Raw genomic sequence first — 14,494 nt, 5'->3', positions numbered from 1 at the left:
TCCTGAGTGCTAGGATTAAAGGCCTGCGTCACCACACCCGACTCGTAAGTACATTTTTAAAAGAATAGTTTATAAGAGTTTATTTGGGCTGGAGAGATGACTTAGCAGTTGAGGCACTTGCCTGCAAAACCTAACTATCTGGGTTTGATTCCCCAATACCCACATAAAGCCAGATGCACAATGTGGCACATGCATCTGGAATTTGTTTGCAATGGCTGGAGACCCTGGCACACCTTTCTTTCTCTATCTGCCTCTCTCTGTGTGTCAAATAAATATTTTTTTAGAAAATTTTTTTTCTGAGAACACACACTGAGAGGGCAAATGCCTTAGCTAGTGAGCCATCTCTCCATCCCTCTAGTAAATTTTAAGAAGGAAACAAATAAAAAACAAAAAAAGAAGGGCTGAGGATGTGACTCAATTGGTAGTGCTAACCTAGCATGCAGAAAGTCCTGAGTAGACCCCAATACAGGGGGAAAAAAAACCTGGCATAGTGGAGCAAGCCTGTAATGAAAACACCAACCAACTTAAAGACTTATCTGGAAGTCATATATGAAATGTTCAGTGCTGGAAGATGGCTTATGGTTAAGGCATTTGCCTGCAAAGCCAAAGGACCCAGGTTCAGTTACCCAGAACCCATATAAGCCAGATGCACATGCAAATGGAGTTCATTTGCAACAGCTGAAGGCCCTGGCATGCCCGCTCTCTCTCTCAAATAAATAAATTAAAAATATTTTTAAACAATAAAATGTTCATATCAAGAGAGTATTAAGATGTGTATTAATAGGGCATCTTGAAACTAGGAAAATGGCTCAGTGGTTAAATGACATTTGTTTGCAAAGTCTGTTGGCCTGGGCTTAATTCCTAAGACACCCTTGTAAGACAGATGCAAAAGGGGACACAATTTAGGTCCTTACACAGAAACCCAAATTAAAAAAAAATACATTTTTTTAGAGCCATGTGTGGTGACATGTACCTTGAATCCCAGCACTTGGGAGGCAGAGGTAGGAGGGTTGCCATAAGTTTGAGGCCACCACACAGTAAATTCCAGGTCAGATTGGGCTAGAGCAAAACCCTACCTCACAAAAAAAGAAAGAAAAAGAAAGAAAAGAAAAGAAAAGAAAAGAAAAGAAGAAAAGAAAAGAAAAGAAAAGAAAAGAAAAGAAAAGAAAAGAAAAGAAAAGAAAAGAAAAGAAGAGAAAGAAAGGGAAAAAAATTGAGCTGGAGAGATGGCTAAAGCAGTTAAGGCACTTGCCTGCAAAGCCTAAGGACCCAGGTTCAACCCACACAAGCCAGATGCAAATGGTGGCTCATGTGTCTGGAGTTTCTTTGCTAGAGGCCTGGTATGCCCATCCTCATTCTCCCTCTCTATTAAATAACTTTTTTTTCAAAAAATAAAAATAAAAATGTACTTCTCCAAACACACTGATGTTTAAATTTTTTTTAAATTTTTATTTATTTGAGAGCAACATAGATAAAGAGGGGGGGAGAGAGAGAGAAAGAATGGGCATGCCTAGGCCTTCAGCCACTGCAAACAAACTCCAGAAGCATGTGCCATCTTGTGCATCTGGCATACATGGGTCCTAGGGAATCAAGTCTTGAACAGGGGGCCTTAAGCTTCACTCCAGCCTCCAAGTTTTTTTTTTTTAATTTATTGGTCAGAAAAAAGAAGGGGAAAGGGGAGGGAGTACATGGGCATACCAGCGCCTCATGCCTTTGCAAACCAAAGATACCTGCCACTTTGTGCATCTGACTTTATGTGGGTACTGGGGAAATGAACCAGGGCCAGCAGGCTTTGCAAGAAAGTGCCTTTAGGGCTGGAGAGATGGCTTAGCGGTTAAGCGCTTGCCTGTGAAGCCTAAGGACCCCGGTTCGAGGCTCGGTTCCCCAGGTCCCACGTTAGCCAGATGCACAAGGGGGCGCACGCGTCTGGAGTTCGTTTGCAGAGGCTGGAAGCCCTGGCGCGCCCATTCTCTCTCTCTCCCTCTATCTGTCTTTCTCTGTCTGTCGCTCTCAAATAAATAAATAAATAATTTAAAAAAATATTTTAAAAAAAAAAAAAAAAAAAAAGAAAGTGCCTTTAATCAATGATCCATTTCCCCAGCCCTAAATTTTATTTTAAAAAGAATGTAACTCATAGCCAGGAAAACTGGTATACACCTTTAATACCAGCATTCAAACTGCAGAGGTAGGAGGATAACTATGAGTTCTAGGTCAGCCTGGGACTACAGAGTGAGTTACAAGTCAGGCTAGGGCTAGAGTGAGACCTTACATCAAAATAATCAAAAAAACATAAAAAAATTTTTAGTAAATGGCTTATAAGACCTTTCTGTGTGGTAGCATATGTCTATTATTCCAGCACTCAGCAGGCTGAGGCAGGAAAATTAAAAGTTCATAGCTTGCCAATCTGAGCCATTATATAATGAAACTATATATAGGCAAGAGGGGTTGGCTTGAATTACCTGAGGTAAAGAAACAACTTTTGTTTCCCATTAATCAAAGACAAATGCACTGCAAAATAAAAATGTATTGAAACCAGGCAGGGTGGCACACACCTTTAATCACAGCACTTGTAAGGCAAAGATAAGAGGATTGCTATGGGTTTGAGGCCATCCTGAGACTACACACTGAATGCCAGGTCAGCCTAGACTAGTGTGAGACTCTACCTCAAAAAAACAAACAAACAAAAAATACACACACACATATAAAATAAGGAACAAACATTAATTATAAGCTCTTAGGTATGGCAGCAATATTACATTGCTAGTGGAACTCCTAAACCTTTCCCTCTATCCTGTGCATATCTTATTCTCACTTGTAAACTGTATTGGTCCATAGCAAAAGAATATATTTGAATACACTTGCAACAAGTTTACACACAGAAAAATAGTTATACTAAAAATTCATAATGACAGCTATTAAATTACCTTTTCCTATAAGGACTCCAATCTTTGAGTCCAACTTTTCTGCTGGGTCACAACTTCTAGTGACTAATTTGAGAACTGGAAGAAATGGTCTGACATCACAAAGTCTTCGTGTTTCATCTTCAAGCTCCTCATATACAGCAGTTTGATTCACACATGCAAACATGTAGGAGTCAATTTCCATAAGAAGGTTAAACATTGGATAATTGTGAACTTGCTTCCATAACATCTACAGGAAAAAAAAAAAAGTAACCCATTAGCTAAAATGGAAACACTGGTACACAGATGCAGAGATATGAGCAGGGATGCCTACCACAGCACAGTGGAGTCTGTAAAATCAAAACTCTTTTGGAGGGCTGGAGGGATGGCTTATCAGTTTGAGGCGCTTGCCTATGAAGCATAATGACCCATGTTTGATAGCCTGGAATCCATGTAAAGCCAGAAGCAGAAGGTGGCACATGTGTCTGGAGTTTGTTTGCAATTGATAGAGGTCCTGGTGAGCCCATTCATTCCCCACCCCAACCCATAAGTAAGTAAAATATTTTTTAAAAATTAAATGAGGGCTACAGAGATGGCTTAGCAGTTAAGGCACTTTCCTGCAAAGCCTAAGGACCTATGTTCAACTCTCCACAGCCCACATAACCCAGACGCACAAAGGTGAAGAAAGCACAAGGTCATGTGTGCATGCTCAGTAGGTGGCGAAAGAGTCTGGAGTCTGACTGCAGTGGCTAAGGCCCTGGCACACCAGGTTTCTCTCTGCATCTCTCTCTCACACTCTCTAAAATAAAAAAATAAAAAAAAACATAAATAAAATGAAATCATACTAAAGCTGGGCATGGTGGAGCACCTCTTTAGCCCCAGCATTCACAAGACTGAGGTAGTAGGATATCATGAGTTCAAGGCCAGGCTGGGCTTGAGTGAGACGCTGACTCAGCGGGGGAAAAACAACATATGAAACCTAATTCTGGGGCGGGAGAGATGGCTCAGCAGTTAAAGGCACTTGCATGCAAAGTCTGAAGGGCCAGGTTTGACTCTCCAGTACCCACATAAAGCCAAATGCCCAAAAGTGGCACACATGTCTGGAGTTCATTTATATTATAGCAGGAGGCCCTGGCATACCCATACTTACTCACTCACTCACTCTGTCTCTCTCTCAAATATAATAAAAATATATTTTTAAAAAAGAAACTGGCCTGGCGTGGTGGTACACACCTTTAATACCAGCACTCAGGAGGCAGAGATAGGAGGATCGCCATGAGTTCAAGGATACCCTGAGAATACAGAGAATTCCAGGTCCCTTATGCCACCAAAACATTACAGGCCATTGCCAAGGACCTCAGTTTCACACCAGGAATAGATGGTAAGACCCTATTTATAAAGAATCCGCATACTTGGGCTGCAAGGCCACTGAGAAAACCTGCTGCAACTGAGCTGATAACCTCCTCCCATGTAGACCAGCTGACAGAAAGCTGGAAGAAGCCATTATATATGTAGATCAATGGGAGAAAGAGATACCACCAGTGAAGATACTCAACAGTGGTCACTGCAAGCCTTATATTTGGCCAGCCAGCCCAAATGAGCCAATGGGTGCAATAGTGGCACATCTGTCATGGTGGAAACCAACTACCTTCCAATTGGACTGGAGGGCCGCTCTATGGGGGGAAACACATCCCTGATACTGAAAACTTAAAACAGGGGTAGTCATGAGCCCTAGCAGTGTAACATGTGCTGATGTCTGGAAAAGTGTATATACTATGCTTATCAAACTGCCCAGTAAGCACTTCTCTTAATATTTATACCCTTATATGAATGCTACTCTCACTTGGGGTAGAAAATCTTCTCTTTTCAGATGGCAGTGACTTTGGGATGACTCAGAAGGTATCATAGTGCTGGAAAGAAGTGACTGGAGTACTGAGTAACATTGTGATCACACCTTCCAAGGCTCAGGGTCTAATGCAGAAGAAGTGGTGAAAAGAATATAAGGGCCAAAGGAAGGGTAGGACTCTGTACAACATGCTCCCTCCAGACATAAAATGGCCTGGATATCCATGTCCTCATAGTGCCTGACACTACCTACACAAGACCATCATAAGAAGAGGAAAAGACCATGACATCAAAATAAAAGAGAGACTGATTGAGATGGGGAGGGGATATGATGGAGAATGGAATTTCAAAGGGGAAAGGGGAGGAGGGTATTACCATGGGATACTTTTTATATTCATGGAAAATGTTAATAAAAATTGAGAAAAAGAATTTGAGGACTTCCGGTTAAGATGGCGGCGTAGGTACCACGCCAAAGAAGCCTAGGGAGGAGAAAGGACTAAAAACCCCAGCAAAATACACACTTTTACTAAAAGGTGAGGTGTATAGGAAATTGAAGCGGCAGCTGAGAAGTAGGAGAGATCCAGAGCATCCAGAGCCCGCACAGGCCGGCAAAAGCGGCCCCCGCAGCTCTGCTAACCATGGTGGTGGCGGCGGCGGCGGCGGCGGCAGCAGCACACCAGAAAGCCGCAAGACTTGGCTCCAGCCGCAGGAAAAGCCAGGTGCGGGCGCTTCCCCTAACACCGTGCTCTCCGCAACTCAGGAATAAATGAAGGGAGAGCGGCAGAGAGCAACAGAGGAGCAGACCACAAAGTAGAAGCACACGAGGAACAGCGAGAGAACCAGAGCAGCTGCGGCTCCCTCCCCTCCCCCACCGCCTGAGCCCAGCTCTGGCGAACAGAGCAGCGTCCGGGACCTGGCCACACCAACTTGAGCCAACAGCGGGACCCAAGCAGGAAAAAAGTTCGGCAGCAACATCAGTGGTTACGGCACCAGTAACAGCAGCCCCAGCAGCAGCAGCTCCAGTCGTGGCACCAGCAGCTTCAGTGGCAGTGGACGCAGCAGCAGCAGCAGTGGTGGATCCAGCAGTGGCAGCTACAGCAGCAGCAGAGGCAGCAGCAGCAACTTCAGCAGCAGCGGATACAGACCCAGTAGTGGCAGCTTTAGCAGCAGCAGTTCCAGCAGCAGGGGTGCTGATCTGCAGGGCCACACTTGCCAGGCTCGGTTTGCCCCGCAGGAAAAGCCAGTGCCCAGTTCCAGAAATCAGAACAGCAGCCCGACGACCCAGGCACCAACTTGACTGAGCCCAAAATCACCCAAGGTAACTGGGATTGCACCAGGGAAGGGTCTCACTTGGTCGCAAGCTGACTTGGATCCCTCAACAGACCAGAAATCTAACCTCTTTGTTGATAGAGGATCTGGTCGTTATAATAACTACTCTTGCATACATACTTGGGGCTGTTTTTGATTGAATGTGTACAAAGTTTAGTTAAATTTTAGAATCTACCTGTATTTTATTCCACTCAGCCTGCTTGAATACTCCCATAGCAGGGACACTCAACCCCTAGGAACACCTTTGTAGATACTCTGAGAGTCTTAAGAGCCACACCTAACACCTTAAGCTCCTACCCTGAAAATATATAACATCAAATCAATTGATACAGCTAAGAATATCCAGCTAGCTAGAAAATCCACGCATTAACTTAAACCAATATGCAAAAATATATACATTATAACACAAGAAACACTAAAATCCACCTAAAAGTATTAATGCATCAGAAATGTCCTCCAGTGAGAAAGAGTTAGAGGAAATGCCTGAGAAAGAGTTCAAAAGAATGATTATAAATATGTTCAAAGAGGTCAAAGAACACATCAAAACAAACAAAGAAGAAATCAAAGAGGAAATCAAAGGAATCAAAGAAGATGCAGAACACCAATTTAATGAAATAAAGAAGGCAATACAAGACATAAATAAGTAAATAGAAATAATAAAGAGAAACCAGTCAGAATTACTAGCAATGAAGAACACAGTTAATGAAATAAAAAACTCTGTAGAAAATCTCACCAGTAGGATGGATGAGGGAGAGGACAGAATATCTAAGCTAGAAGACCAGGTGGCAGACCTAATGCAGTCCAACAAAGAGAAAGACAAACTTATAGAAAAGTATAAGTGGGAATTTCAAGATATTCGGGACACTATGAAAAGATCCAATATAAGAATTCAGGGCATAATAGAAGGAGAAGAACTCCACTCCAGAGGCATAGTAGGCATCTTCAACAAAATCATAGAAGAAAATTTTCCCCAAATTGGGAAAGAGGTGCCAATGCAGACACAGGAAGCCTTTAGAACCCCAGCCAGACAAAACCCAGAAAGAACCTCTCCTCGCCATATTATAATCAAACTTCCAAACACACACACCAAAGAAAAAATATTGAAAGCAGTTAGAGAGAAAAATCAAGTTACCTACAAAAGCAAGCCCATCAGGATTACAGCAGATTATTCAACACAAACTTTTAAAGCCAGAAGGGCTTGGAGTGATATATTCCAAGTTCTGAAAGATAACAACTGTCAACCAAGGTTACTTTATCCTGCAAAGTTATCCATTCAAATAGATGGAGAAATAAAGACATTCCATGACAAAAGCAGGTTAAAAGAGTATTTGAAGACAAAACCAGCTCTACAGAAAATACTTGATAGAATCCTCCATGCTGAAGAAAAGGAAAAGCACACATATAAGGATTCTAAAAAAAACAAGCAATATTCAAATACTAGTTAACAGAAGAGAGCGCAGGTAGAACCAGAAACACACACACACAAAAAAAATGGCAAACATAAATACACACCTTTCAATAATATCTCTTAATATTAACGGCCTCAATGCCCCAACGAAAAGACATAGGTTTGCAGACTGGGTTAAAAAGCAGGATCCTTCAATTTGTTGTCTCCAAGAAACTCACCTTTCTACAAAGGATAGATATTATCTTAGGGTGAAAGGTTGGAAGACGGTATTTCAAGAAAATGGGCCTAGAAAACAGGCAGGGATTGCTATCCTAATATCAGACAAGGTAGACTTTAGTCCAACGTTAGTCAAGAAAGATAAGGAAGGTCACTTTAAATTGATTAAGGGCACACTCCAACAGGAGAACATTACAATCCTAAACATATATGCACCTAGCATGGTGGCCCCCTAATTCACCAAACAAACACTATTAGAACTAAGGTCACAGATAACACCAAACACAGTGGTGGTGGGTGACTTTAACACCCCACTCTCATCAATTGACAGGTCATCCTGGGAAAAAATAAACAGAGAGGCATCTGGACTAAATGAGGTCATAGAAGGAATGGACCTAACAGATATATATATATACAGGACATTTCATCCAAAGGCTGCAGAATATACATTATTTTCAGCAGCACATGAAAAATTCTCTAAAATAGACCATATATTTGGACACAAAGCAAATCTTAACACATTCAGGAAAATTGAAATAATTCCTTGCATTCTATCTGTCCACAATGGAATTAAACTACAAATCAGTAGGAAGAAAGGCTACAGAGCATACACAAAATCATGGAAACTAAACAATACACTACTAAATGATGAATGGGTCAATGAAGAAATCAAGAAGGAAATCAAAAAATTTATAGAGTCTTTAATCCCAGCACTCGGGAGGCAGAGGTAGGAGGATCGCTGTGAGTTCGAGGCCACCCTGAGACTCCATAGTGAATTCCAGGTCAGCCTGGGCTAGAGTGAGACCCTACCTCAAAAACAACCAAAAAAAAAAAAAATTTATAGAGTCAAACGATAATGAGAACACAACATACCAAAATCTCTGGGACACAATGAAGGCAGTTCTAAGAGGTAAATTTACAGCCTTAAGTGCCTATATTAAGAAATTAGAAAGGTCGCAAGTAAATGACTTAATGCTTCACCTTAAAGCCTTGGAAAAAGAAGAACAAGGCAAACCTAATATCAGTAGAAGGGAAGAAATAATAAAGATTAGGGCAGAAATTAATGAAATAGAAACAAACAAAAAAAAAACAATCCAAAGAATTAATGAAACAAAGAGTTGGTTCTTTGAAAGGATAAACAAGATTGATAAACCCTTAGCAAATCTGACCAAAAGAAAGAGAGAAGAGACATAAATTAATAAAATCAGAGATGAACAAGGTAACATCACAACAGATTCCAGAGAAATTCAAAAAATCGTAGGGACATACTATAAAAGCATATACTCCACAAAGTATGAAAATCTGAAAGAAATGGATGATTTCCTTGACTTATATGACCTACCTAAATTAAATCAAAATGAGATTAATCACTTAAATAGACCTATAACAAACATGGAGATCCGAACAGTTATCAACAATCTCCCAACTAAAAAAAACCCAGGCCCGGATGGATTCACTGCTGAATTTTACCAGACCTTTAAGGAAGAGCTAACACCATTGCTTCTTAAGCTTTTCCAGGAAATAGAAAAAGAAGGAATTCTACCAAACTCCTTCTATGAGGCCAGCATCACCCTGATACCAAAACCAGGCAAAGATAGAACAAAAAAAGAAAATTACAGACCAATCTCCCTCATGAACATAGATGCAAAGATTCTCAACAAAATATTGGCAAACAGAATACAAGAGTATATCAAAAAGATCATTCACCCTGACCAAGTAGGCTTTATCCCAGAGATGCAGGGTTGGTTCAACATACGCAAATCTATAAATGTAATACATTACATAAACGGGTTGAAGGACAAAAATCACATGATCATCTCATTAGATGCAGAGAAAGCATTTGACAAAATCCAACATCCCTTCATGATAAAAGTCCTACAGAGACTGGGAATAGAAGGAACATATCTCAATATAATAAAGGCTATTTATGACAAGCCTACAGCCAACATATTACTAAATGGGGAAAAACTGGAAGCTTTTCCACTAAAATCAGGAATAAGACAAGGGTGTCCACTGTCCCCACTTTTATTTAATATAGTACTGGAAGTCTTAGCCATAGCAATAAGGCAAGAGACACACATAAGAGAGATACAAATTGGAAAGGATGAGATCAAGTTATCAGTTTTTGCAGATGACATGATTCTATACATAAAGGACTCTAAAAACTGTTAGAGCTGATAAACACCTACAGCCATATAGCAGGATACAAAAGGAATCCATAGAAATCTGTAGCCTTGCTATATGCTAACAACAAACACACAGAGGATGAAATAAGAGAATCACTCCCATTCACAATTGCATCAAAAATAATAATAATAATAAAGTATCTTGGAATAAACCTAACCAAGGAAGTAAAGGATCTCTACAATGAAAACTTTAAAATACTCAAGCGAGAAATTGCAGAAGACACTAGGAAATGGAAAAACATCCTGGGTCCTGGGGAATCAAACCTGGGTCCTTTGGCTTTGCAGGCAAGCAACTTAACTGCTAATACATCTCTCTAGCCCCATAATTAATTTCTTTAAAGTCTCTAAAAGACAGGACTTGTATCAAAATATTAAAATTCAAAAACCTAAATGTTAAATATCTCTCAGGTTTACCACATGATTTACACAATCAGCTCAATGACATTTTCCCCCTAAGTGATGGAGAAAGTCTAGTAACACATGGATCACCTTGTGCATCTGGCTTTATGTGGGTCCTGGGGAATCAAACCCTGGTTCTTAGACTTCACAAACAAGGGCCTTAACCACTAAGCCATCCCTCCAGCCCCAAGTTTAAATGATCTGATGCAGCAAAAGCTCACAGTACATTTCTGGATTTCCTTGGCAGCCCTGGCATGCCCATTCTCTCTTTCTCTCCCCCTCCCGTTGTCTCCCTCAAATAAATAAATATTACAAAAAATATTTTTTTGAAAATGTCTTCCAGAAGTCTTGAGAGATGGCTTAGCAGCTAAGGCCTACAAAGCTTGACTGGGGTTCAATTCTCCAGTCCAAGTAAAGGCAGAAGCACAAAATGACACACGCATCTGAAGTTTGTTTGTAGTGGCTAGAGGCCCTGGCATGTCCATTCTCCCTTCCTCTCTTTCTTCCCCATCTCTCTGTCTCAAATAAATAAATATTTTTTTTAAAAAGTCAAAAAGAAAGAAAGAAAGAGAGAGAGAAAGAAAATCTAGTAGCATACCTGCTTAATAAAAGAAATGGTAGCTTCTCGAGGTACTTCCAGCTGGATGTAGATCCCAGTGGGCAAAAGGAAATCCACAGGTATGGAGCCATCAGATGCTATCTGTGAATCGACTACCCAGATGTCAAGGACGTCTGCCATAGCAGGAGGCATTATGACGTTGACACACATTCATAACCACAGGGCCCTAGAAATTAAGAATAAAAGCAAAATAGCCATTAGCCAAATTTTATGGCAAGCCAAGCACAAACTTACAGTCCTAATTACTTGGGAGGCTGAATCAATTCAGTCAAGGTAGGAAAATCAACTGGGCATAAGAAGAGTTAGAGACCAGCCAGTAGAACATATTTCTATCAAATATCAATGACTTACCACCCAAGTATTAAAATGACCAAACCCATCAACCAAGTTTACAAAACCTGTGCTATGTCTCCAGCCTACTGTTTTTTGCTTCTTCTAACACTGCCAGCACCTTATGTCACAAATACTCTGATGTCACAAATACTTTTGCTCCTCAGCTGATGTTTTCACATGAACATATCTCATTACAAAACAAAACAAAACAAAACAAAAACAATGATCTGGGTGTGGCACATGCCTTCAATCTCAGCACTACGGAGACAGAGGTAGGATGGTTGCCTTGAGTTTGAGGCCAGCCTAAAACTGCAGGTGGCCAGATCAGCCTAAGGTAGAGTGACACCCTACCTCAGGGGGAGGGAGGAAAACCACAACAAACGTACCTTCCACCTGTGCCATTTAGTCTCTCATTCTCCCTAAGGTCTTCCTTCAAAGCTACACAAAAGGGCTGGAGAGATGGCTTAATGGTTAAAGTGTCTGCCTGCAAAGCCAAAGGATCCCGGTTTGATTCTTCAGGACCCACATAAGCCAGATGCACAAGGTGGCGCATGCGCCTGGAGTTCGTTTGCAGTGTGGCTGGAGGCCCTGGAGCACGCATTCTCTCCTCTTACTCTTAGCCCCTTTCTCTCTCTTAAATAAGTAAATATTTTTTAAAAAAAAATGAAATCCACACAAAATAGTTGAAAGAAAATGGACATCAAAGTTAAATAATCATACATAATTCAAATCCTAGTAAGAGAATGGATATGTTATGTCAAAAGAAGCAGGAATCAATTTGAAGTACATATGAACATTAGAAGCAACATGATTTTGTATGCCTGTAATTTCAGCAGTAGGGAGGCTGAGGCAGAGATGTCCCACTAGTTTGAAGCATACTTGAGTTGGAGAGACCCTCTCTCAAAATCCAAAACAGTGCTGGGGAGAAGGCTCAGCAGTTGCAGGCACTTGCTTGTAAAGTTGCCTACCCTAAGTTTGATTCCTCACTACCTAAGTAAAGCCAGATGCACAAAGTGGTGCACGCATACGGACTTCATTGCATTGGCAAGAGGACCGTGGCATTCCCATTCTTTCACTTCTTCCCCTTCTCCCTCCCTACTTGCAAATAACAGAAATATTTTTTCTGGCTTATTTTATTTTATTTTTTTTATTCACAACTTCCATGATTATAAAAATAGGGTTTTTAAAGTTTTATTAAGTGATTCAGCAGTTAAAGGCACTTGCTTGCAAAGCCTGCAATTCCCAAAATGTGCACAATAAGCCACACAAAAAGTGGCACAAAGTGGCTAGAGGCCCTGACATGCCCACTCTCTCCCTCTTTCTCTATGCCTCTTTCTCTCTCTTAAATAAATAAATAAATGAAATATTTAAGTTGCACAAGTATCTGGTGTTCATCTTCAGTGGGCAAGAGGCCTTGGGATACCTCCCCCCTCACACACAAAACTCCAAATAAATTTAAAAATTTTAAAAAATAAATAACAACAGAGCCGTGTGGTGGCCCAAGCCTTCAATCTCAGCAAACTAGGGAGCCAGAGGTACAAAGATCACCACGAGTTCATAGCCACCCTGCAACTATACAGTGAATTCCAAGCCAGCCTGATGTACAGTGAGAGACAAATTCGAAAAACAAAACCAAACAAAAAACAAAAAAAAAAAAAAACAAACCCATGAATGAAGAACAACAGATATATACCAAATACATGACATAATAGTGACTGAGAACAAAAACACCTTCATTTGGTCACTAATGGACATTGCTAAACCACCAAGTTACTGTTTTTGAAAGCTGATCAAGCATGGGGAAAACAAGCCAGGTGACAGACCTTCTCCTAGATCTGTAAGCCTAAAATAAACCCTTTTCTCCCAAAAACTGTGCCTGAGCCCAGCATGTTGGGCATGCCTTTAATCCCAGCACTCAGAAGACAGATGTAGGAGGATTGCCGTGAGTTCGAAGCCACCCTGAGACTACACAGTGAATTGCAGGTCAGCCTGAGCTAGAGTGAGACACTCTAAAAACAGAAAAAATAAAATAAAATAGAATGAGGCTGGAAAGATGGCTCAGTGGTTAAAAGTACTTGGCTTAAGCCGGGTGTGGTGGCACACACCTTTAATCCCAGCACTCAGGAGGCAGAGGTAGGAGGATGGCCATGAGTTCAAGGCCACCCTGAGTCTAGCATATAGTTAATTCCAGGTCAGCCTGGACCAGAGTGAGACCCTACCTCGAAAAACCAAAAAATACTTGGCTTGCAAAGTCTCTAGCCTGGATTCAATTCCCCTGGACCCACAAAAAAAAAAAAAAAAAAAAAAAAAACACATGCAAAGTAGACCATGTATCTGATACCAGCCTGCCTATGATAATATCAGTCAGAATCAAGAGACTCCAAAGTTTGTGGGCCAAACTCCTTTCCAGCATCAACCTGTCTCAAGCCGGGCATGGTGGCACATGCCAGTACTCGGGAGGCAGAGGAAGGGGATCACTGTGAGTTTGAAGCCATATAGTTAATTCCAGGTCAGCCTGGAGTAAGACCCTACCTCAAAAAACCAAAAAGAGAGAGAGAGAGAGACCCTGTCTCGACATGGTTGAGCATAGACAAATTCTCTGGCCTCCACACCAGTATACATATAGATAAACAAGTGTGTGCAAATACACACATGCATAGTTTTTAACAAAATAGGGTGAGGCTGGAAAATGGCTCAGCAATTAAAGGCACTTGCCTGCAAAGCTTTCCTAACAGGGTTTAATTCCCAGGCCACCCACATAAAGTTGGATGCAAAAAAGATTTTTGCAGTAATAAGAAAATAAGGCTCACCCATGCACACATGTGCACACACACACCCACCAAAAAAAAAAAAAAAAAAAAGGTGAAAAAAAATGAGAGAGAAAATCAAATGACCTTGTTTGAGGTAGAGGAGATGGTTCAGTTAGCAAAGTGCTTGCTACTCAAGAATGTAGACCTCAGCTGGGAGTGGTGGCACACACCTTTAAACCCAGCACTTGGGAGGCAGAGGTAGGAAGAGCACCATGAGTTCAAGGCCACCCTGAGATTATACAGTGAATTCCACGTCAGCCTGAGCTAAAGTGAGACCCTACCTCAGAATAAAAAGAAAAAAGAATGAAGACCTGGGCTGAAGGGATGGCTTAGTGGTTAATGCACCTGCCTGCAAAGCCAAAGGACCCAGGTTTGATTCCCCAGGACCCATGTAAACCACATGCACAAGATGGCTCAAGCATCTGGAGTTCATTTGTGGTAGCTGGAGG

At 41.2% G+C, this 14,494-nt stretch overlaps 1 protein-coding gene across 2 annotated transcripts in view; it reads right to left on the bottom strand.

The window, feature by feature from the left end:
- Positions 1 to 14,494, bottom strand: part of Pik3cb (phosphatidylinositol-4,5-bisphosphate 3-kinase catalytic subunit beta) — a 115,132-nt gene that overhangs the window by 88,360 nt on the left and 12,278 nt on the right. For both annotated transcript variants that reach the window (XM_004664363.3, XM_045136997.1), the window contains exons 2-3: positions 10,882 to 11,068; positions 2,925 to 3,150 (exon numbers count right to left, since the gene is read on the bottom strand). In XM_004664363.3, the coding sequence (XP_004664420.1) occupies positions 2,925 to 3,150; positions 10,882 to 11,052 (397 nt within the window). In that variant the 5' untranslated portion in view covers positions 11,053 to 11,068. The remainder of the gene's footprint in view (positions 1 to 2,924; positions 3,151 to 10,881; positions 11,069 to 14,494) is intronic.

Source organism: Jaculus jaculus, chromosome 17 (assembly GCF_020740685.1).
Source record: "Jaculus jaculus isolate mJacJac1 chromosome 17, mJacJac1.mat.Y.cur, whole genome shotgun sequence".
NCBI classification, from domain to species: domain Eukaryota; kingdom Metazoa; phylum Chordata; class Mammalia; order Rodentia; family Dipodidae; genus Jaculus; species Jaculus jaculus.
This window is presented reverse-complemented; position numbering and strand designations above follow the sequence as displayed.